The following is a 25199-nucleotide window of genomic DNA, read 5'->3' on the forward strand; positions in this document are numbered from 1 at the left end:
AATCAGTACTGAGCACAGTTACACATCCAGATTTAGGTTTGTGAGGAAAATAGGACAGTGCAAATCTTTAGCCTGAATTGTAAATTATTTACTTGTGTAAAGGTACTAATATCAACATCCCACTGCTTGTTCTAGAGCATTTCATCCTCACGAAGTAGAAGCTCATCTCTGCTGCTGCCTGGGACAGTTAATTCTGCATCTCCCAGTGGCCAGAAACATATGAATCAAAGTGGGCCAACTGTTGTAACCATCACACATCACAAATCACCTGCAGCTGCTCGAAGAGCAAAGAGCCAGCGTTCTGGTCAACTCCATGAAGTCAGAGAGGTAAGAGATAAAATTCTGCTGTTTTGCTATAACTTCTAAATGCTTATTTTGCTTTAGAATAATCAGTCAAGTGTGACAAATTAACAGTTCTTTTTGTTTCCTACTTTATGTTTGACTGCTTTGTTTTGATCCCCTCGCTGAGCAAAAGGCGGTCTTTAGTTCTGGTTCAGCTTGAAGTCTGGTATATACAGGCTTTTTTATGACAGTGTTAAAATTAGTGTGTGCACATGCTTAAAAGAGGAAGTAGGTTGGCCACAGCTCCCAGACTTTGCAGTGCTGGAGGAACATCTCTTCTAAGCTGCATGCAGCAAAACCTTTCAGATTGGAAAGAGGGCCCTGAAGCATTTAAATATAACTAGAAAAAAACAGCTTGAATAAGTCTGATGGACGAATGTGAAAGAAGGCACAGCTCCCCACACTCAGCAGTTTGTTTCTATGTGGCTATAGTCTTAACTCTGTTGTCCAGTTTCTACTGCTGACTTTGTGATGGAAGAAGGCTTTGTCCGTATTAAATGCATGAAAAGCAAACAAGAAAGCATGTTTCTTTCAAAGCGTGTTTACCAGGGTTTAAGAAGTATAACTCGTATACCGATTTAAGTCTGTCTTCCAGACAACAAAACAGTACAGAGTTTTAAGCTTAAATAGCGTGGCAGACTTTTACAGAACTCACTTTCATCTTTCTTTCATCCCTTGTTATTTTTGCTTTGTCTGAATTTCTTGCTGTTCTCTAATAGTGCCTTTGCAGGTCCCCCTCCCACCCCTTCTACCAAAGAAACTCTTGGCAGCCTAGCTGCTTTAAAGCATTCTTTTATCACATGGGTTTAAAATATCTACCCCAGTCCTTCAAGTTGCAATCTCAAGAGTCTGCTTTTAAGTTTACGCTCCCTAAATGTTTTATAAATGGACACCTTTCATATTAAGAATTTGAATAAATTCTTAGTGTGTGCTCACAATGAAGACTCAAATTATACATCCTGATGAAGAATGCTTGGTTTTATTCTAGTAACATTAAAAGTGAAAACTTCCCTTGTATCCCCTATTGTATTAACAATAGTCATTCCTTGCTCTGAAGAGCACTGTCTGAATGTCACCCACGTTTTCTTTACATTACAGAAAACACACATCTGTTTGTTTTTCATGAGAGTATCTTGTCTTTGCCTACCAATCATCTCCCCCAAGTTATTTCTACCTTACTCAATGTATTTGCTCTTGTAAGTTGCATTCAGAGCGTACCTTAAACCTATTAATAAAATAAACAGTGGGAGCTGTTAACGCCTATGTCAAATGGAGCTGGGTAGGGCTGAAAGTAATTTAAACGAGAGAATTAGTATATGTGCTGATCATAATAAGTTGGGAAGGGAAAAAGTCAACAGGTGCAAAGAACTACACTTGGGAAGGAAGAAATAAATACTAGCCTATAGTAAAACAGAATAAGTGGCTAGGTATCATCCCTGCAGAAAAGGCCTGGGGGTTGCTTGACTCATTTGTTTGCAGTGTATTGCAATGTGATGTCATTCCAAAAAGGTAAATGTTACAGGACTTTAATCTGTAATCATGGAAAATAATTATTTTGCTGTGTTTGATGTGAGTGATACCTCAGCTGCAGCATCAAATCCTGTGAGAACAACTTAGAGGGCTGCAATAAAAAAATCTTAAACACTGAACATATGATAATGATTGAAAGTTAAAAGAAATGAGTGTTTTTCGGGGAGGGTAAATGGTACTAAGATAAACAATGCCTGAGAAAATTTTATAAGGAGGTGTGTGAACTTTACCTTTTTATGTATTGGATTTTTTTTTGTGTGTGCTGCTTCTTAAAGAAGAGCATATCAGTGGAAAAATCAGTCCTTCTGCCCTCTTTCCCGGTCTCATGTAAAAAGTGGCTACTTGACTGATCTTGTTTCCATCTTGTGAAAGGGTAAGTCTGTTTTTCCAGATTAAGGAAGCAGGCAGATTTCATTTCAATGTCATGCTCTGTGCATTTCCTTCTCCCCCCCTTTTCCAGAGTGAACGCAATAGAGTTGGGTATATGCTGCCTGTTTTTTCAGGGAATATTCTTGTTCCCTATATGAGTCAATGGTGACTGTTAGATCTGCCCTTCCTTGTTAAATTTATGAATAAAGAGATGAGTTCAGAGACCTTCAAAAAAGTGCACTTAGAATTTGTTCCAGTCCTTTTTTTTTTTTTATCTGAAGCAAGGAGAAATAGGAACTAAAATACAATAGGAGAGAGTTAATCCCCTCCTCAACACCAAAGTCTTTGCTTTTTATTTGGAAGTTGGTGTGATTTGGATGAAAGGAAGAGACTGCAAAAGGATTATAGATCTGTGTTAGTGTTCCCATTACAGAATGAAGTCATTGAAGCTTTGACATGCAAATAAGCTTTTTTTATTGTACTATAAATAGGACTACATTAACTAATTTTACATCTTGTAAAATACTGTAGTTGAATCAATGGAAGGAATTTATATGCTTCTGGAAAATTAGAAGCAGCATGTATTTTTTAAATTTTAAAACAATGTTATGGTAATACTACAATGTTATATGAGAGATCTGTGAAAAACAGGAATGCTGCAAAAGGGGCATCCTTCGCTTGGGACATATGGTCTTCACTAGCTTGGACAATATCCCTGGGAAGTGGCAAACAGAATTGCTACTCAATTCTGGACCAGTTTTTCTTCATTTGGCCATGTTATTTGCAAACAGTGAAGCGTATCTCCATGTTGCAAATAGGACAAAATAAAATGTACTCTTATATTTGACATAATGCAATGATATTTGGTAATGCTTGGTCGTTCTTTTCCCCCTTTTTTCCTTTCATAGTAAGAATAAACAATACATTGTTTCCTTCTGTTGTTTGTTCTGGCTGATTTAAAAATTTTTTTAAGACAGTATAGAGAATTTTAGTGTAAAACAAATTATGGCAAAGAGGTCTATTTAGAACCAAACTGATGTGCAAAATTCTGTAAAGGTAGTAAAAGCAACTGCGTAGGTCTACAAAATGACACATGTAATAAGTGTTTCTGTTGTGAAATTAGAACTTCAACTTTTTTCAAAAGTTTGGTAAGTTAAAATCGAGCATATATATGGAGCTTTTGACTGCTATAAAAACTATTTTTAATACTCAAGCTACTTTTGTATAGCATTGAATTGAAACAAAGCTCAGGAGAATTACTTTTCATCATAATGTAATTTTTTTGTTTAAAATAATATTGTTCTCTTAAATCAGATTTTTGCTTATATTAACTTGATGTTAATAGTCCAGTCCATATGGATTTATGGAACGTTATATCAAAACTAAAATTCACCATACATTAATTTGAGAGAGTTGATCCACTATGCGTTGCATTTTATGCAGAATTATTCAAGATCCTACCTCTTTATTCGGGCCATAACTTATCATTACTGGGGTGCTTTCAACTGATTTTTTAGTAAGTGATTTTATGATAACCTAAGTGTGTGTGGTCTTGAAATTGAATTCTTTTTTTTAAACTATGCGTGTTATTAGCCTCTTAGCAATTTGTGGTAAGAGTTATACTTGCAGAATTCTTTACTGCGGGTGGTTAAAATTAACTGGAACATAAAGCCAAGTGGCCACATCACACTTCATGTTAAATTTTAGCTGCCACTGAACTAAGTAATAGCGGCACACTTCGTCTTGGAATGGTGTTTATTTTGGCTGAGAATGTCTGACTATTGTACAACCACTGCCAATGTTACCATTCTTGTTAAAGAACCAAGAATTGCAGTACGTGAACATTTTGTAGTAACTTATTTACAGACGTTTAGAGAAATTAAATGGGGTTAACCAAAAGAAATCTAGAGAAATATTTTTTTCCATAATTTTAAGAAGTCGATAGAGGAATTTCTGATCCCTTTGAAATGTGTTGTTTGTTACAACTTGTGATACCTTACAGTGGACTAGTCATCAGCATGTGTTTCTGAACAGCTGGTACAGTGAGATCCAGATTTCATGGGGCCTCCACCAGTGTGACATCCATTTTATGTGCCAGTGGGCAGTTCCAGTATTGGGAAGGGACTGCTTTTTGGTAAGATGACAGTCCTGCTGCATCTTGCATGTCCTTTGCCATATATAAACATGGTTACCTTTTGATTCTTGCAGGAATTACGCAACTAGCTGGTAGTTCTTTGCTTCCTCCCTTCAGTACAGGAAAATCTAGGACCTGCACCTAGGGCTTCATGGAGTGAGGTTTTACCTGCAATTTTGTGGGGCCACAATTGTCCAGTTTTATGTGGGTACTAGGAGAAAGAGATACTTCTAAAACGCTTTGGAAATTTTCAAGTGAGAAGTGAACATCTTCACGTTACTGTAATATTTGGGTAGCAAAATTAGGAACTGCGACTAGCTATTGGTAGAGGAAAAGGATGCTGTTATCTGTGGAGGACTGTTTGTTCTGTTACAGAATTGTAGCACTGCACAGGCAGCATTGTAGGTGAGCAAAGCAGATGCGGTATTTAGACCACTTGGGGAGACATTCAGGCTTGCAGGACTTTCATGTATGTGAACACACAAAGACATAAACTAAACTGTATGTTGATGGTAAAACTTTGTAATCAGCGTTTAAGCTGGTAGTAGGGGAAAAACTGATGATTTTTGTTTCATGCCAGATTTTACTTTTTAGCTTTGAAAAGTCAAGTTTTGCTTTTTATTTCATTTTTTTAATCCTCCTTTTGTTTCTCCGGAAGTATGTGCATAAAAAGGTCAATGGATAAGAGAAGCAATCTAATGCCAGTTCTAGCAAAAAGACTGCTGTAGCTCTTGATGTTTGGCATAACATTGAGGTTATGTGATAAGTAAGGGTGCATGTGAAAAAATTGTTGATTCAGATCTTTGAACAGGATGTCATGCATAAACAGTGTGAAGTATGCACAAGGAACATTTTAAAAAAATCCTGCTAATAATTGAAGTGTTTTTGAAAGTAAGTGTATAATTTTGATTAATTTGATAAACTTCTATGTAAGTAGGGACAGGTGCTATGTTTTAGATCTATTGCTTTCACTGACAGATCTCATCTTGATTTTAGAGTGGGGGAAAATGAGAGCTAGCTTTGTGACAAAGATGACCTTCAGGACAGCATGGCTAACAAATCAAATATTTGCTTTTAGAAGATGAAAATGCTGTCATCATGCTCGCCTAACTAAAAGGTATGGTTGTAGGATTCACTGGTAGACTATGCTAACTTCAGTCTTTCTGGCCTAGTACTGTAGGCGCTCTATCAGAGAGAGGCCTGATAACCATGGACTGTGGCTGGTATAGCACTGCTGAAGTCTGTGCTGCTGGGCTTTTGCTAGGCAGATTTAAAGCTGATTACCTAAAATCATGTCCGTTTTAACTTCTAGACGTGTTTTAGTATAAAAGTAACTTTGTGATGCTTGCTTTGTGGGAGTTTGTGGTTGACTCTTTAAACTAGTGTCTTCCTGCACTTCAAAACTAGTATTGTAAGACCCTTTAGAGATCTCAGTTGGACTGACCAGGGTAGTTTCATCTTGGTAGTTTATAGATACTGCAGAAAGTGTTTATAGCATTTCACTTTTGAAATCCAAGTATCCTGTTTTCTGTCCATTTGGTAAAATAATATGGTGGTATGGTGAGTGGCAGTTTTGGAAAGAGAAGAGAAAGAACACAGAGGAGGAACCTTTGTTAAGTATAGATCTCCAGTTTTTCCTGGGCTTGTATTTAAAATAACTTCCTCCCACCCCCCACTATCCATAGTAAATTAAAAGTACAGGGTCATCCTTTTGATCATCTTCAATCAAGTGCATCATATCATATACAAAATAGATAGTCTGTAGCTATAGATGGATGCTGGTCAGAAAATGAGATATGTTACTTAACAGGTTACATCTTAATACCGCTACATCTATACTTTATATGTATTGTCTGTATTACACTTTCATTTGTCTGCTAACTCATTGTTACAAATTTTTCAGTTTAATTAGCAGGGTGTGGAAAATAGGGACTAACGTCTCTACTCTAAAGCAGGTAAAGAAAAAGTGCTTGCAAAAAACCCAAACCAAAAACATAGCTGTTTCTCAGAAAGGAACGATTTCTCCTTGGCTAGTGGTAGTGAAGGAAAGATAGCAGAAAACCTTTGAGTCAGTTCTGCGTCCACCAAAGTCAGTAGGAAGTGCATGAGGCCGTAAGTCTTAATTCAGCTGTTGATATTTGTTTGGCATAGAACGTGCTCATGTTAAGTTATACTACTGCTATTTAACCGTGCTTAAAAACAGTTTTTGAATTGAGAAGTATTTTAATACAAATTTGTGTTACAGGTACATTTAACAGCTTAGTTATGGCTGAGCTGGCTGTTATTGAAAGGGTTGCTCCCAGCTGTGTTTTAACAGGAGCCATTATAATTTTTTAGGGGCATTAAACCTGTAACAGTATAAACCAGTTTCAAACCTAATGAGGGCTAAAAGGAGCAGCTGCAGATGTTACCATTGCACTTTCTTCTGAATTGATATTGGCCCCAGTTCTAGAAATGTGTGTTCCTCATACAGTGTGCAAATACCAGTGCAAGCATGCAGAAATCTTCTGGCTGTTCAGCAATGTTAGTGTGATTGGTTGCTATCCATATCCTTACAGACAAAAAGTGAATTTAGAGCATATAGGAACAGATGAAATTATTTTGGTATCTTCTGTGGCAGTTTCTTTGGAGGCTATTTGACTTGTCTGTAGAAGTCTCATCTCCTATGTCTGTTTATTCTACCTTAAGTTAGTACTGGAAAGATCAATAAAAACATGTCTTCTCAGGGAATAAATGGGATGCTTAGGTCTCTGGGAGCGTCAGTCTAGTACCTTCCTAAGTAGTAAATGTGCATGTGCTTATAAAAATTATTCAGTAAGTAGCATTAACTGTCTCACTTTGGGGATGAGGAAATGTGAATTATTCTAATACTATAAACCAATAATTATTAAATCACATAAACATGAGCTGAATACTCTTGTGTTCTCTGAGTCTTTACCTTGCCTTTGCAGTATCTTTGAGGTCTCTAAGAATGCATATAAGTTACACCTTCCTAAACTACACCTTGTTCTGTGCATTTGGTTTTGTATTCATGCAAAGGTTGAGTCATTGTGGATTCCAAACACCCAGGCAAGGAGAATTAAGGTTGCTATGGGAATTGTAGAGCAAATGTTCTACTAAAATTACACTGTTTGTCCATGTGGGTTATGTCAAGAGTGAACCTGGTTCATAATTTCTGATTTTTTTTTCCCCCTCCAAATCTGAAAAATATAAATGATGCAAACATGTCTTCTTTTAATTATATTTTTTTCTCAGCCTGTAGTTTAGTAGTAATTGAGCATGTGCAAAGACAATAATTTTCAATCATTTAATAAATGGCAATTTATAAGTTAGGGATAATATAGTGCGTATGATAACTACATTCAGAGACTGCTGCAGCATTCATTTTCTTAAGCAATTGCAGAGAAGCTAAGATTACTCCTTACAGTTGTTAAAATATTTCATTAAATTTTAAGTAAATGGTAGGTTCCCAAAGGAGCTTGAGAGAAGTCAGATTTGAAGGGAATTCAGTCTCCAGCTTTTGTATGCCTTCAAATCTGTCACTTCATTTTGTACGTAAAGCAGAACTCAACTGTTCTGTCTTATATATGTATATATAACAGCATAGCATATCATACACTTACCTACATTTTTGGAAAGCTACAAGGCTGTTTTCTTTCACAATTAAAGCACAAATACTGCAGTAGTTTCAATTTAGAGTTGACAGTTTGAAAATGAAGCTTTAAAGAAAAACATACTTCAGTAAATCTTTTCTCAGATTAGGGTATTGCATCTCATGGCTGCTTGTTTAGTGGCCTTGCTTTCAGTGCGGGTTTCTGGGTGGCTGGCTGGTAAGCAGTGATCTTCTTAGCAAACCCTGAACGTGACAAGGTGCACTTACCTTCTGCAACTCTGTTTATAATGCAAATTACTGCTTCCAAGATGCATGGGCTATTGTGTTAACCCACACTTAAATCCTATTTCTATTAAATCAAGTAGAAGGTATTTTTGAATGTTCTCAGTGGTAGTAGATGACAATGTAATATTAGGTGGCTAGCCAAGTTTCAAATATTAAGTACAGAAAGTACTTACGTAAATGCCCTCTAGGAGAAAGTAACCATAGAAATGGCTCATATATTTTAAGTGTACCATTCAGTTTACATTATTATAGATGTTTATCGAGGGACTTACTATAATCTTCAACTCTTTATGTAATACCCAAAGTGCTGCTTGCTACACTAAGAAATACAGGAAACATTTTGATTTTACAACAAATGGGAACAGTAAACACTATAGCTCTCATCTGTTATTTAAAATTTTATTTTACTCTTGGACACTACAAGCTAGGTGGCTAACTGGGAGGGGGGTGAAAGGAAGTCACCCCCCAAAGAAGTTGGAAAAGGGAAGAAGCACTGGAAGTGTCCATCAGAAATTTGGATAAGTACTATAAGGGATATTGGACTGCTCTGAATGGTTGTATGTGTGTTTGTATATTCCCACGTGAAATGGAATAATTAAAAAAAAAAAAGAAATTAAAAAAGTTAGTTACATTTTCTAGCAACATGTGTTCTGAAAGAAACCTCCTCATCCTTGAAGCTACGCATGTTGAAATATGTAATTTTTGTTCTAGTGCAACATGGCCTTTTGTCTTCTGAAGACTGATTTCACTCAAAGTACCAAAGCCAGTTTTATCAATAGTATGCTCTATCACGGTAAACTAATAGAATTTTCCTGTGATTGCTGATGTTGACTTAATGGCTAGCAGCAACCTTTTAGGTGCTCTTTTGAATACTTAAAATTCACAAATGTGCCTTAATTGCTGATAACCAAAATATGCTTTCCAGCTCTGTGCTATAGCTATTAACTTCACCAAAGTGATCGTTCTGAAATGTGTAAGAAAAACTGCTACTCAGAAGAGCCTGTAGAATAACATCTGCTTATGTGCAACGTTTAATCACTAAAACTAATGACTTTCCTTGCAGATTTTGAGGTAATTTTTGTAGTAAAATTGCATAAGAATAATTCCCCACAAGATGTTTTTTATAAGCTGTGTTCTCAATGCTGCATTCTGTAATTTATAATACAACAGTGTGCTTCCTGCTTGGCTGGATGGCAGCCAGTTGCCATCCAAGATTTACTTGAACTTGCAAGCTCCTTCCTTTTGCTGCTCTAATTTTTGGTTCTGGATCACTGGAAGCAACTTGGGGTGAGGGAAACAACCTTGGCAGCCACTGTCTGCTTTTTCTCTTCTCTGTGGTTTTACCTCAAGATCCCAACACCCTACTCCCCTTGAGTCGTCTTTGATAGTAAATGGTAAGTCTCAGTAGGTGACTATTAGTAGGATATGGTTAATATGGCAGTTAGATTAGCAAATGCTCAAGAAAAGAGCTCATGGTGGGGGAACCTAGCACTTACTAGTTGTGTTTTGGTACTAACCTTATGCTGGTAGGAAACATCATGCATTACCTACACATGCGTGGAGTATCCACAGAGAGCTCTAACGCAACAGGCAAAAAAGAAAATCTGTCACATCTCCTGCAATAGACCCTGATCCCCAGACATCTCCCTCCAGTGGCAAAATGACCAGTGCTAGATTGATACTGATAATTTTGCAGAAAATGTATAGCCCACTCACTCTGATTTGTGGGGAAGAGTAGTGCTCATTGATACAGTTTGTCTGAATCACGCTCTTTCACTTGACTATTTATGATGACGGACAGCTCTTACTAAAAAGCTTTAACTTCTCATCTAAAGACTTGTGGAGTAACTCCGTGAAACACTCTTAAGGTAGCTGACACTATCAGAGGAATTTTATTTTCCTCTAGTGTTTTAGTACTTTGGTTTGTTTCTAAATCTTCCTCTTCCACAGGGAAAAGAACCTGTTGGTTCTTTATGTTTGATTTGGAAGGGAGAAGTGTTCTCCTCTTCAGATCTTAAGCAGCAAGAAGGGGTTCTCAGAATAATTAGCAAATTTTGGGAGGATGACAGGAAAAGATTTTTTTTTTTTTTTTACAGCCATAAAATATGAAGCCATTCAAGGGAAGCTGAATATCTCAGGGTATTGATTAAGATTAAAAGCGTTCTCTAGTTTAGAAAATCCAAGATTGTCTGTCTGCTAAAACATTCTCCGGCAAGATCTGAACTTTTTGTCCTAGTCCATCTCCATGGACACAAGGTGTTTTCTGTAATTTCTCCCCTGCCCCCCAGTTTCCTTCCTATCATTCACTAACTCATGTATCAGGTGAGGAGAAGGACAGATTGAATACAGAAAGCATGCATTTAACCTTAAGTCTGGAATTGCGGTCATAAAGAAGCGTGGTAAGGAGTCTGCCTGAGGTGGCAAAGGGAAGCATCTGATTTGTTTTGGCCTGAAGTAGATGAGCTGTTTTGCTGAGATTTCTGGTGGCATTCTCAGGGGTCCTGCCAGAACTGCTAGATCCTCTCTACTAACTAGCATATGTGTTGCAAGGGCTGTGAACCTCTCTCTGGTGTGTCTCTATTCGTCCAATGTAAGAAGCAGAGTTCCATAGAAACTCACAGTGGACAGTCAGGTTGTCCTTGGGAGTGTTTTGCATCCAAATAAAGTGTCTGCATCAAGTCCCAGAGAACGTTGACAATTACAGATGTCATACGCTCTTCGGTATTTGAAGATAGATCTGTTAAGTATATCCTGTCTTTTGCTCTTCTGAACAGAGAGATGCTTTTGTAAAACAGGTAGCTAGGTCAGCTCCTTTTCTTGCTGAGCCTTCTGCCTGTTTTAAAGCATTGAAGGAAAGGAGGAGCTTCCTCCCATATACCTGAGTTGCAACAGGCTGAGAATTTCCTGGGAAGGTAGATTACTTTTCCTCCTCTGGTACTAGAAGGAATGTTTAAGGATTCCAGACCTGTCAACAAAAAAGACCCTTCTCCCCTTTTTCCTCCCTCCCCCAAATCCAGCAACCTTATGGGCTAAAGCAGTAGTATGCAGACCTACAAAATACAAAGTCTGATTATTGTAGCTGTGCAACTAACAGCAAGGGGGCTTGGAGGTGTTACTAACAAGCTACTGGATAGTAGACCAATGAGTAAGAAGTCTGTAGTCTATCAAATGATTAATGAACGTTGTCATCACAAAATAGAATGATATTATGTTGTGAAGATATGCAGCAAGTGTCCAAGTTACAGAATTTAAAGATACAAAATAGGAATTAAATGTGTAAAGAATGGAGCATAGGATCATGTGTAGTATATGAATAAATTAACTAGCCAATTTAAAAAGTACATGACAGGAGTTGGTAAATAACAGCTGCTCCCTGGAGTGTAAATCCTGTGCTGAGTTCCGTGGAGATCTCATAGCCCCTGGAGGGTGCTGATGGCGACCAGTGGAATGGAAGCGGTGTCAATGGAAGCAGCAGATTGGAAAGAGTAGCTAAGAATAGGAAACGATTGGGCCAGACTGCCTCCTCCACACCTTGTTTTCTCCTGGTTGTCTCAGACTTGGCTTTTAGAATCAGTCCTAATGACATTTGCTCCCTGTTCTGTAAGGGTTTCCTCACAAGGAATCACCCTGTGGAGCACGGGATGAGAAGGCTAAGCAAAAAAAGCCAAAACAAAACCCCAAAGGAAATAATGTTTTGTTAGCTGAGACAATGAAGGTATGTAGCAACTGGCTTTTCAGTTGTTCCCTTAACAGAGATTATGTGGATTCCTGGTTAGGGAAAAGAGAACAAAATAGTGGATGGGGGTGGGGGGAGCTTGTTTTCATTCTCCTCCAAAGGAAGAAATAGAATTGTGAAAGCAGAGACAAGGACTGAAAAGAAAGAAATGTGCCCTGGTGATTAGCTGCCATCCTGATTGTCAGAGGTATAGTTCTCTTTGTTCGTCACTTTTTGTGTCTCTGTCTGCAAATTACATGCCAAGTGAAAATTAACTTGCTCCTTTGAAGCTTCATTGATAGGATGTATGTGTCTAAGCCTTAATAACTATTATATAACAAGTCATTCAAATTTTACTGTTCATTGTTTGCTTCTTTAAAATAATTGAGGTCAAGCTGGCTGCTACCCTGAGGTGACAATAATGGAGAATTACGTGCTTATTCTCTGTAATGGGAGGGAAGCAGTAATCAAGAAAGGACAATTGATATGGATGTCATTATCTGGTTCCATCTTTCCAAGATGCTTTCAGAATATCTCACTTGGTGTTCTAGGATCCTTTCTTAAAATATTTTTTCTCATTAGCATAGTAATGTTCACTATGGTGAAGTGTGGGTCTTCATCCAGATTGAAGCTTTGTGGATAGAATTCCCTCTGTTCGCAGCTCAAGGAGGTTCTTTTTGGTCAAAAGCTCAGGTTTTATTGTAAGCAAAGTGTACAGATATGTTACTTGTGGAACTTAAGCATGTTTGTGATCATCTGGTCTTGTATATGTTTCTACACTAGACACTTGTAAAGCTGAAATGCAAAATTCTCTTATAAAGAGATTTGTGTTATATATATTGCAGTACTTCTAGCAGTAACCTCTGTGTATAGCTCCTTCACTTTATTTATATATTAAGCTGCAATTTTGCCTTCCTAGCTTGCATGCTATTGATGGAATCCCATTAAAAGATCTATGAATGTGGCTTTGCTGAAGAAGAGAGAAGTCTATAAATCCTTATCAGAAATGTCTTTTGTCAAGTAGTGATATGCACACAGCAAGTGACCTTGAGTAGTTTGAGAACGCCTTTCAGAAGTTAAGCCAAGGAAAAAGTTCTTTTGCTGTGCAGTGGTTAGGTATAAATGCTTAACTCAAAACAAAAATGCATTAAATTGGGGGGGGGAGACTTTTACTGCAGTTGTGGAAGTTAGCTTAATTTGTCAGACTTCTCAATTGGAGAGGCATACCTTTTGAGCTGGTGAATAACAGTATTTACAATAGTCTTTTTGCTTGTGTGTTTATGCTCTTTCCTTTTTCAGAATAAATGAACTTTCCCAGTCAGTGGGAAAGTTTCATGGAAATACTAAGCGGGAATTGTGAACTTGAGCTGAATTGGTAGCTAGTGTGTCAAATTAATGACTGGTGTGATTGCTTTAGTGACATTGGAGTTCCAGGTATCTATATTGTACATTTTGATATATACTTGGTGTGTGTGTGTATGTGTATATATATAAAAAATACTTTTACATATATTGGTTGTTTGTTTTAACTTCTAATTTTTACAATATGACAGTTTGTTGTTGTTGTTGATGAAATACAGGTCAAGATTGCAAGAGAAGTCCTTGCTCAAGGTCAGAATTGATGACTATATTAGGTTTACATGGCAACCCAATGTGTTGGGTTTACAATGACTTAGAAGGTTTTTATTTTTTGTGTGTGGACTTTCTTCTTTTCTGTCACTCATCTGCTTTGCTTTTAAGAAAAGCAGTGTTTTATGTTGAATGAAATAAAAAAAAGAAACCCCTGTGGTATATGCTTGCTTTACAATGAGAGCCAAGGTCCTGACTTACATCGCTTACAACTTATTCTAGGGTGGTTTGAAAAGCTGATCTCTCCTCATGTCCTTTCCCAATGTCTTTTGAAATGTTTTTCTTTTAGTACTATTGTCTAAAATCAAGAAACTAGTATTTCCAGAAAGTGTATATGTGTGTGTGATATAGAGAGAAAGATACCATGTTTTCATATAACACTTTATTTATTTAAAAAAACCCAAACAAACCAACTAACCAACCAACCAAAAAAACCCCAAAAAAGTGAAGAAGCAAATTGGCTATTTCCCAGCCTTTGAAGGCAGTAAACTTCTCACAAGGGCAACTTGACTTAGAGTTGGTAAGAAAGTAATCCATGTTGCATTCTGTTACTATTTAAATGTCTAAAGCTTTTCCCACACAACTGTTTATTTTTACAGATGCTCTGTTTTTCATATAAGCACTGTGTTGTTTATTTTCCCATGTTTTTAATAATAGTTTTCAACTTGCCATGCAGTCAGTAATGGAAAGGATTTAAAAATAAAAATCACTGCATTAAATCTTTCAGAGGAATTGCCTAGAGATAAGTAAGCAGACAATGTGCTGCTAGTGGTGGTGCACAGAGAATACTACAGTAGAGAAAAAGAGTTATTAACAATGGAACCAAATGTCTCCTTGATGAATGATTTCTAGCACGTCACAGAGGAGCTTGACGATACAGAATTTCTGTGGGTTCTCAGTACTAAAAGAATATTTTCTTTTTTCTCTAGAGTGTTTTGGATTTTTTCATACACATGGGTAGGCGTATCTTAATACCTACTATAAAAGGATTCAGTATGTGTGAAGATCAATACCAAAAAAGGAAAATGCCATACGTTAAAATTTAAATTGCTCATGTGTGTATCAGATTGTGGCTGGGGAGGCCTGAAGAATCTTCCTCGGGTTTTATATTCCAAAAGAAGTGTAGGAAGAACTGAAGTATTTAAATCGTTATATAGAAAGACAGGATTGGTGACACTACTTATTTTCTTGGCCAGCTCCACATGGCCTGTATGACAAAGGGAGAGCGTCTGCTTGCCCTTTGAGGTAATATGGCTGATGTCATTCTTCCTTTCCTTCAGGAAGCTTGAAATCACTGTGTCTTGGGAGATGCCCCTGAGACAGCTGTGGATCAGGTAGTTTTGTAGATGGCTTAAAGCTGGTGGTTGTTTTAGGTTGTTGTGATGTGCTGTGTTAGTTGGGTGAAGTCCTGTAGGATCAGTAATTTTAGAAAGAAAGATGTTCTGATTATCATAATACCCATCTGGGCTGGACAAACAGACTTAGGCCTATTAGTCCTGGAGTCTGGATAACAAGAGCATTTCCACTGTAAATAAAATCATGTCAAAAGCAGTCATATGCTCTTCCATTTAGGTGTGGCTATTCAGTTTTCTTCCTTTGAAGTTTCTATTTATGTTTGTTTTAGGATGGGGGAGGGAAAATCTTTAACAGAGAGTTTATTATTATACTTAATAATTGCGAATCTCTCTCTCTCTTTCTAGTTTCAGAAAGTAATTGAAGCCTTAAATCAAAAATGACATTCAGGTTTTGTAAGATGATTTCTCTGCATGGGAAAGATTAATACATCATCTAGTATTTTAACAAAATATTGAATTACTGTAGTTTTTTCTTTTAGCACAGAAAATAGCACCTCAATTTTTCATTATTAATTCTTAAATTAATTTTTAGCAGCTAATTTTGACTTATTTCCTGTATGAAAGAATGTCCTTTCTTCTTACTATGTCTGAAATACATTTCTTTGCAATCCTAGGGTACCTCATAGCTTTTTCTGCCTATCTTTCACATGCTGTGGGGGTGATCCCAAGAATAGAGTAATTTCTACTTAGTGCGTTCACAACAGGAAGATCCAGGAGGTGCAATTCCAGCTGCAAAGGAGTAGTTAGCAGTTGCTGTGGCTGGGGGAGGAGGGAAAGCAATCACACAGGATTTTAAGATCAGCCAGGGAGAGAAGGAAGCAGGCAGCAACAGAAACTGTGAATTGGCTGTTTTGAAGCAAACAGTAGAGAGCGGATGACCTACTGAGGAAAACATCAGAGATGATTCCCGTTGCATTCGGTCTTCTGTGAGGGTGTCATTGGGTGGCAGGTTTCTTTGAGGGTAGTGTTATTCAGAAGAATTGTATTGGTTTTGCGTGGCAAGGTTTTAGTAGCGGGGGGGGGCTACAGGGGTGGCTTCTGTGAGAAGCTGCTAGAAATTTCCCCCATGTCCGATAGAGTCAATGCCAGCCGGCTCCAAGAGGGACCTGTCACTGGCCAAGGCCGAGCCCATCAGCGATGGTGGTAGCGCCTCTGGGATAAAATGTTTAAGAAAGGGGAAAAAAAAAAAAAAACCCCGTGCAATTGCAAAAGGTAAGACCCCGGTGAGGCAGGCTGTGCCCCGGCAGCCCATGGAGGTTAACGGTGGAGCAGATGTCCACCTGCAGCCCATGGAGGACCCCACACCAGAGCAGGTGGATGCCCGAAGGAAGCTGTGAACCCACGGGAAGCCCATGCTGGAGCAGGCTCCTGGCAGGACCTGTGGACCCGTGGAGAGAGGAGCCCATGCTGGCGCAGGTTTGCTGGTAGGACTTGTGACCCCGTGAGGGACCCACGCTGGAGCAGTCTGTTCCTGAAGGACTGCACCACATGGAAGGGACCCACGCTGGAACAGTTTGTGAAGAACTGCAGCCCGTAGGAGGGACTCATGTTGGAGAAGTTCATGGAGGACTGTCTCCCATGGGAGGGACCCCACGCTGGAGCAGGGGAAGAGTGTGAGGAGTCCTCCCCTGAGGAGGAAGGAGCGGCAGAGACAACGTGTGATGAACGGACCACAACCCCCATTCCCCATCCCCCTGTGCCGCTCAGGGGGAGGAGGCAGAGGAAATCAGGAGTGAAGTTGAGCCTGGGAAGAAGGGAGGGGTGGGGGGAAGGTGTGTTAAGATCTGGTTTTTATTTTCTCATTACCTTACTCTGATCTTGATTGGTATTAAATTAAACTAATTTCCCCCAGTTGAGTCTGTTTCGCCTGTGATGGTAATTGGTGAGTGATCTCTCCCTGTCCGTATCTCAACCCATGAGCCTTTCATTTTATTTTCTCTCCCTCTGTCCAATTGAGGAGGGGAGTGAGAGCGGCTTGGTGGGCACCTGGCGTCCAGCTAAGGTCAACCCACCACAGGAATACGGGAAATACCTAGAATTTCTGTCAGGCTAAAAGGTCTGAATCTCCTTCAAGCTTCAGGAGCACCTGTTAATAGGGAACACATAATGTGGTCTGCTTGTTCTCCTGCTGCAGGCTGAAGATGGAGAAAGGAGCAAACCATGCATATGAGCTGGTCTCTTCGTAGCCTGAGGCTTCCTCTTACTGAACATTTTGCAGTTAGGTAAATGCAGGCCTACTAATGTTAGATATATGCATGCATATAATTCCTTTTAATACACATAGTCCTGATAGTTCTTTCAGTTTTTCTATTTTATATCTAGCATAGAGCTGTATTTCTGAAGTTTGAGTGCATTTGTGGGAATACATGGTTTCTTTTCCATATTATGAGAAGCTATTTGTAGGTGAAGAGGGTGTGCAAAAGCTGAAACGAGTGGAAAGAGAAGTGGGTAGAGACTTGGTGAGGAGATGGGGGCAAATAGTCTTTGCTGTTGTAAAAAGTAGAGAACTACTACTTTTGAGCTGTCTGTATTTGCAAATGGGGAGGATGGAGAGCTGTAAGGTACTAAAATAACCCTGTGTAAGAGCAAAGTCATTCAAAATTAAGCAAGTTATTTCACTTTGGAAAACGAAAGTTACAATTTAACTTTCTCAAAATCATAGCTTTTCATTCTGGTTATGAAACCTGCTTAGAGTACTGATAAATCAAGCACTCTGCCTCCTCTCCCACCGAGATAGCAAAAAGCAGACCCACAAGTAAGATAGAGGATAATGCTATAGCTGCATGGCCTAGCGTCTGTCCTGTTAAGGGTTAATGAGTTTAATGAGTTTAGTCTAGAATGGTTTGGTGTTTTTGTATCAGCTCCTCTTTGATTTACTCTTTTTGGAACAACCACACTTCAACTCTTTTAAAACCTTTTGTCAGTGACTTTAAAAAAAAATAATATTGGCAAGCATGTAAAAAAAGTTCACTTATTTCAATAATATATGTTATTTCTTTCCCCTTTTGCCACAGACTTGTTCTGTGACTCTCTAAAATAGAGGAGGTTCTTCCTTTGTGTTCTGTTCATTCAGCACCTTAAACAGAGTGTTTTTGATCAGTACTCGAGCAGTAGATGTTCAGCAAGTTCTAATACTTTGAATCCTACACAGAAGTTGCCGTTCCTAGTGTCTTCTGCTGCGTCAGGTCTGTAGAACAGCTGCTGGTATCACAACTGTAATGTGAAGCTAGGTAGCACGGAAAGGATGAATCAAAAAGGCTTCTTTAAAACTGTCTTTGGTCAGCTGGAGAATAGTAAGACTCAGAGCAATACCTTGTTTTGGATAAAGGAAGAATAAATAATTGATTTTTTAAAAATTTCTCCTAGTCTAGGAATAATATAGTTGATAAAAGCCTGTAGAGCTTTGGGCTAGGTGGTAACTGCAAACATTCAGTTAATTTTCCAAATGTTTCCTAAACTCTCTGGTCAGTTTATCTTATGCTCCTGTCTTAGCTGCAGAAGAATATAGTTGTCCTTTATTAAGGGGGAGGGGAAAATGCAAATGTTTGTTTTCAAAGTTTTATTTTGGATTTTATTTCCTATGGATGCAAATCTTTGGAAATGTAAGCTGTTTCTCACACAAAAAAAAAGGAAGGTAGGAAAACTAGTCACTTAGAAATGAAAATAGAACATTTCTGTTGCTGTGAAGCATGAGAACGTCACGTTTTCAACTTCACACTCTTGTTCAGGATGGGAAAAGGTGGGAAGCAGTTTTCCATACAATTACATTGCACAGTCTTCCAGGGAGAAGATGATCTTTTTTCTCCTAGCCATTCCTTCAGTTTGTCTCCCTGAGCTCTTTTCCCGAGGAAGGAATATTTGCATGAGTGTGTGTCTGTGGTGCTCTTGTTTTCGTTTTAGCTTTGAAGCAACCCTCTGTCTGTGCTGTGGAGCTCAGTTACATGGTGTGTGACTTCTCAAGCAGAGCACTGCCTGGGGTTCTCGTGGTTCCCTAAAGCTGTGTAACGTGGGGGTCTGTGTCACCTTCTGACTGATCTTGTTTTCTGTCACAGGGAATTAAAATTGACTGTAGCTTCTACTGAAGCTTTGGCCTCTGTTTCAAATGTTGACTATTAAAATGTCATTATTGTAACCTTCAGCAAGGCATTTAGCTAAATTTCCTTATGAACATTGCAACAACAGCTTTTTGCTTAATTCTACTCTAACTTGTTTGCAAGGATGGTTATTTGCATCTTTGAGTTCAGTTTTCTTTCTTGCTTTTCAGTGCGTTCAGCGTATACTTTTTAAATCAGTCTATTTATCACAGCGCAGGGAGGCTGCAGGAAGCACACCATACTTTGAAAATACAATAATGGTAATAAAGAAGTCATGAAGTTCGTAATAATACTTTTTTACAGTATAGTAGCTTGGACAAATGGAACTTGAATCTTTGTTGCTTACAAAGTCTTCAGATATTTGTTTCTGAAAGCTTTGGATACCTCAAGTATCCAAACCTATAAGTTTTTGCAATATGTTTTTTTGCAAGGTAAGTGTAAGAAAAGAGGCTTGTCATGTACATGTATAATTTCCTACAGGCTGTAAAAACAGAGAGAGAAATTTTAAACATCTCCTTTTTCTTTTGGCTTTAGGAAGGATTTTGGAAGCTTGCCAATTTGTTTAAAAAACAGCCTGCTCAGATAACGTTGTTTTTATCTGCTATACAAGCACGCACTTCATCTTCATCTGGATGGTCCAAATCTAGAAACAAATTAACTTTCTCCCTGACAGCTGGTATTCATATCTGATAGTAAATAAGCACTCTAAGTTGCATCCTATGCTAATGTCTGTAAACTTACAAGTTACCTTGTTTTGTAAAAACAATTCCTTACCGATGCTTGAGAAATGAAAAATGTCCATTCTTAAACTGTGATTAGATATTTTATGTAGGAAGGAAGGAGGAGGGACAGTGTAGCTTCCTTGGGTGTCTCAGATTACATGTAAAGTAAGGAAAATCTAAGCCTAAATTAGTAATGGAGAAGGAAGTAGAATTTTCATACTTTTTCTTATGAAGACTTTCAGAAAGTATGAGTCACACTATTAAACCTACTATAAACCTACTATTTTAAAAACCTACTATGAACCTACTATTTTAAGAGATGATTTTCTCTAACATAGTCTTGACATTTTTACAGGCCTTTGGTAGTCTCAAGCCCTTCGTTTTTGTAGGTAAGTATATGGTATGTTTGGATCAGAACATTAACATCCATTTGTGGTAGTTCTTCACATTTAGTCACTATATCAACCCATAAGAATTTAACAGCTACGTAGTGATATTTCCTGTGACAGCAGATGTTTTTGGACCTTTACAGATCATGAGCCAAGTTGAGGGACAACAGAAGAATCTTGTACAAGCCATTGAAGCTCTCCCAAGTTCTGGGCCCCTTTCTGCCTTGGATCAGGACTTGCTGCTTTTAAAAGCTACCTCTGCTGCCACCCTGAGCTGCCTTGGAGAATGTCTGACTCTATTACAGCAAAGCATGCATCAAGTGGGCCAGCATCATAGCAGGACGCTGTCATCAGGTGAGCACAAGCTCTCTTGGGTATTATTTTATGTGCCTTGGGGTTTTTTATTATCATACTGAAGCAGGCAAAATTAACTATTCCTCAGAGAGGCAAGCTGGGGTGAGCAGCTTATTCTTAATGACAGTGCAGAACCTGCTTGGTTGGGTTTTTTTGCCTTTTTTTTTTTGTTTTTAGATTGAAATCACAATACAGATTTGTTTGATAAAAATACGTGTAATATTACGCAATACTACAGTGAAAATCATATTTCTAGTTTTCTACATGGAAGGATGCTGCTGAGGCAGATTTATTACAGTCTGTGTTTTTCTTTAAATCTGGAAAGAGTTCTCCATGCTGCTATTTTAAAAAAAAAAAAAAAATCTGTGGCAAATTTTTATGAGCCTAAAATGTCAAACAGTGTGATTCTGCATTGAGCTCTGCAGGCATGAGCCTCTCAGTCCCCACGTAGCTCAATTTTTTTCAGTTCACCCAGTTCTACATCTCTGTCCATAATGTCGGAAGTTGGACCTTTAGCTTTCTGAAAGAATGGTCAGTTTTTTTCCATACACAAACTGCACTGAATACTCTAAGAGAAGGAGCAGGACTTGATATAAGAGGAGCAGCAGCAGCAGAACTCTGGGTACAGGGTGGCTTTTTATGTTTTCTTCAGGTGCTTCAACAACATCCCCCCCAACCTGTCCTTACTTACAGTAGGTTTACTACAGGGCAGGATATATCTTCAGGGCTGCTGAGACAGCTAGGTAGGAAGCCCTCTGAAGAATTTCCATTGTTGGGAGATTAGAAATGTGAGAGGGTCAGCTAAGAAGTAGGCAAATGATGTAAAAAGGGTCCTTGGAAAAAAACAGTGTAAAAACGTTGACACCTATACTATGGTATATCATGACTTTCTTGCATCCAGATTCTGATACATTTCATAAAGGAACATAAACAAAAAATTTTCTCATTTTCTGTATTCTGGTTTTCTTGTAGAAAATGCAAAAAAACCTTGCACATATCTAAATAGTAATGATAAAGTGCATTTAATTGAGTTCTTTGATATAATTTAATTTCAAAAAAGAATGGTTTGGAACAAAGATGAAAAGCATCCTTCAAAGAAAAGTCACTTTCTAGTTTCAAAGTCCCTGAAGGTTGTTTTTCATGTCCATGTGACATAAGTGAACTGCAAGAGATAGATGACTTGAGTTATACATGTCCTTGAATCTGTGTCCAAATAATCTTCTGTTAAATCAGTGTCTGTATTTTGACTTGATAATGATTTTTGAGGATCTGTGCACAAGAACAGAGAAAAGCAAGAATAAGATTAGTAATTGCTGAAAGGGAATCCCAGACTTTTTGAAAAAAAGTGGAAAGCCACGATTATAAAGTACTTAATAAAATTTAATAGTGTTTTTGTTTGTTCCTCCTAAGACTTTAATCTTATACAAGAATCCTTTCAGGAATCAAAATTTTGTAGCACTGGTTCACACCAGCATCTTTGGTGTAACTGTAAGATCCTGAATGCAAACAGTTATTCTTCAGTGTCTATGTGTGCTTATTCTTTGATATGTAATTTAAAAACAAACAAACAAACAACTAAAAGCTGCTGAAATATTTAGTCCCTTCTCCCTGACTGAAAGAGTCTGTGAAACAATTTTTTTTTTTCCCCTTTTCTTTTCCCCAGGCCTTGTTATGCAACACGGTTGCCTGAAAGAACCTGGCCTACAAGTCTTGATTACTGATTTTCCTACACACTTAATCTTGTCCACGCGTACTTTGATAAACATTTCTGCTGAGTCGGTAGAGTTTCAGAGTCTGCATAAACTCATACCTAATCAGACTAGTGCCTTTAGAGTTTGCTAGAGGATTACTTAATTCTGAGAGATGATATATTTAATTTTGATTCTGTGTCCTCCAGGTGAATTTTTTTAATTCATACCCAGAAGGTGCAAAGATGACCTTTACTGTCACCTGTTGATACTGTCAGGTGAAAATGACTCTTGTTAGTTTAAAAGCCATATGTTCCTCTGATAGGAAGTCTCAAATGCCTTTCCCATGAGATGTGGTGGCCCTGTGCAATTTATTGCCAAATGTTTCCATCCCAGTGCTGTCTCATTACCTGCTGCATAGTGTCCAAGATGCTAGTGGGCATTGTGGGGCAGGATCCACAAAATTTTGTAGGGAGAGACAAGATAGGAATTTGATAACTTATTTTCTTGCTTCTAGCCTACAGTTCATGAAAGCAGTCCAGTCCAGCAAAGCAGCACAGTCCTGCTCATGTCGAGTGTGAGATAATCAATGGCTCAACTTCGGCAATTTGAACTTACGCTTGAGTTTGCCTTCCTTCAGCATCAAAAGCTCTCACTATTATGCCATAAAGAGAGAGAACTGCCTGAAAAGTAGATATATATCTACTTTCTCTGCTTTCTCTGTACCTTTGCTCTACTCGTGTCCTTGAAGTCTTTATGGCTGATTATGCAAGGACTGCGGACTTCTCTGTGCACCATAGCCCTTGCGATCTTACTGCTTCTCAAGCAAGGACTTAAAGTAGCTGAGAGTTTCTGACCTAGTCCTTACGGAATGCACTCATTAAGATTATAATTAAGTAGTAGCTATTTTAAACAGACTTTATTGTTTTAAACAGAAAAAAATACCTCCTTTCTTTTGATGTAAATATTGCTTTGTTTTCCAGTAATGTGAGTAGAAAGAAAGCAACTTGGTGTTCAGTTTAGTGGAATCTTATCCAGAATCTAGGATTGTGTAGGTCTTGACTTTAGATATTTTTATGGCATCCTTTGTCATGGAATAGTTTAAGGATGACATGATTTTTCGTCTTCATTTTCATGTTTCTCATGAGTTGTCAGTCTTAGACCTCAAGCCTACAAGCAGACATGAAGATTAAACTGAAGTCTTTGATGTTGCCTTGAAGGGTGGTCAGTACATGTTTTATTTCCACTATAAAGCTTCAAGGAAGGGTTTTTGTGACTGTCTTTTTTGTTAGTGCTTGATTTTGGAAGTGTATCAACAAGAACAGTCAGTGAAGCAAAATTCTGTTTGTGTCTCTACTTTTGAGTCAAAATAATGTCAAATAATGTCAAATTCATTTCTAGCTGTCATTGTTAAAGGTATGTGCATTGATCACTGGCTAAATTCTTTGTAATTTTTTCTTTCATTGAAAAATATGCTGGAGAAGGATATTGTTAGCTGAAAGTTACATATAGCATGAGTTGAGGATGAGGGATTGCATCTAATACAAGCTGCTTTGGGTTTGGGAATTTTGCTCTTTTTGTAGGAGGGGGAAGAATGTCAAGGATTCTCTTATAGGCCAAGAATGTCACCACTTAGGTACACGTACAGTATTTGGTAATCAGCATTAAGTGCCTTGTGACAACCTTGAGTTCATTTAGCATGCAGACAGGAAACAGGTGCCTTTTAAAATAAAAATGTGGAGAAGAGACTTTTGTCTTCACTTCAAACTTTAAAACTTTTAGTGTTATTTTTTCCTCCTATGTAGCCTTTGGCAGAAGAGTATATCTAGAGCCTATTGACTGCTACGGTTAACGTCCTTCCCTCCCAAACTGCAAACAGAGCAAACTTGAATGTTTGTTTTAAAGTAGCTTTACCAGCTTATGTTGTGTTTTAAGTCTGGGTTTTTTTATTTTAGCATTTTGGCAGACAGAATCCTGTCTTGTAGTAGCAGCCTGCACAGATAAATCCATTCTTTTCGTCTGCGTTTCACGTTAGCCATGAATAAAGCATCTCCCTGATAGGAGTTCCCTCCTGTATTTTTCTGTTTCTCACTTGCCCCCTTTTCCAAAGTGTAAAATAGAATGTTTCTTTCTTCTGAGGATTTTTAAAAACAAAACCCAAACCCTTCCTCACTATGGATTTTCTGAAGTTCATTTGAATGTGCGAATGCGGCTTATTTTGGCTCCCATGGCAGCAAATGGATTGAAGATGATTCTGGAGTTGGGGGGGAATGTACTTGAACTTTATTTTAGCAGATTCTCTGTTGCCTGCTTTTTGGGGAAAATAAATGGACAGGAAAGACAAAATCTAGATGCTTTCAATTGGGTGACGAATGACATCTCTCCTGCAGCTGAGATGGCAGGAGGAGAGAACAATGAGCAGAGGAGTCCTTTCTTGCTTAACCCCTCCCTGCCCCTCCCCAAATGCTTGTGAGCAGGGAAGGGTGAGGAAAGAAGACAGGGTATGACATGTTCTTTGTTACTGGTGTAATTTACTAAATTTGGCATGGTCAGTCAGGTCTCCCTTAAATGCATCATTGCTAGACTTGCTTCTGTCAAGAATAACCAAAACAATTTGATGTTCTATCTAAATGCTAATACATTATTCCTTATATGTTCTTCTTTCTTTGGGAGATAGCATTATTTTCTAGTCCCCGCACAGCATTAGCAAATATAATGTTGTCTTTCTAACCTGAAAAGCAGATATGCAGCTGCCACTAGCTGTTGCTGGTTCAGCCCGCTGTAGGATTCAGCGGAGAGACAAAACTGTCGCATCCATCCCTGGCAGGGGAAGGAATCCAGATCTAATCTTGGTCTCTCCTTGAGGCCTACCATTGCATTGTTAAGGGGATATTTGTTAGAGTATAGTTACAGTATATTGTAAGAGTTTTATCAATAGATGTTAGCTTACAGTTGTGCCAGGAAAAAACGTAAGTGTGTT

At 38.2% G+C, this 25199-nt stretch overlaps 1 protein-coding gene across 1 annotated transcript in view; it reads left to right on the plus strand.

Annotated features, from left to right (window-relative positions):
• Nucleotides 1-25199, plus strand: part of OSBPL10 (oxysterol binding protein-like 10) — a 122072-nt gene that overhangs the window by 51937 nt on the left and 44936 nt on the right. The window contains exons 5-6 of the mRNA XM_009324210.1: nucleotides 136-327; nucleotides 20321-20531. Coding sequence (XP_009322485.1) covers nucleotides 136-327; nucleotides 20321-20531 — 403 coding nt within the window. The remainder of the gene's footprint in view (nucleotides 1-135; nucleotides 328-20320; nucleotides 20532-25199) is intronic.

This window comes from Pygoscelis adeliae, unplaced genomic scaffold (genome assembly GCF_000699105.1).
Source record: "Pygoscelis adeliae isolate BGI_AS28 unplaced genomic scaffold, ASM69910v1 Scaffold25, whole genome shotgun sequence".
Taxonomy (NCBI): Eukaryota; Metazoa; Chordata; class Aves; order Sphenisciformes; family Spheniscidae; genus Pygoscelis; species Pygoscelis adeliae.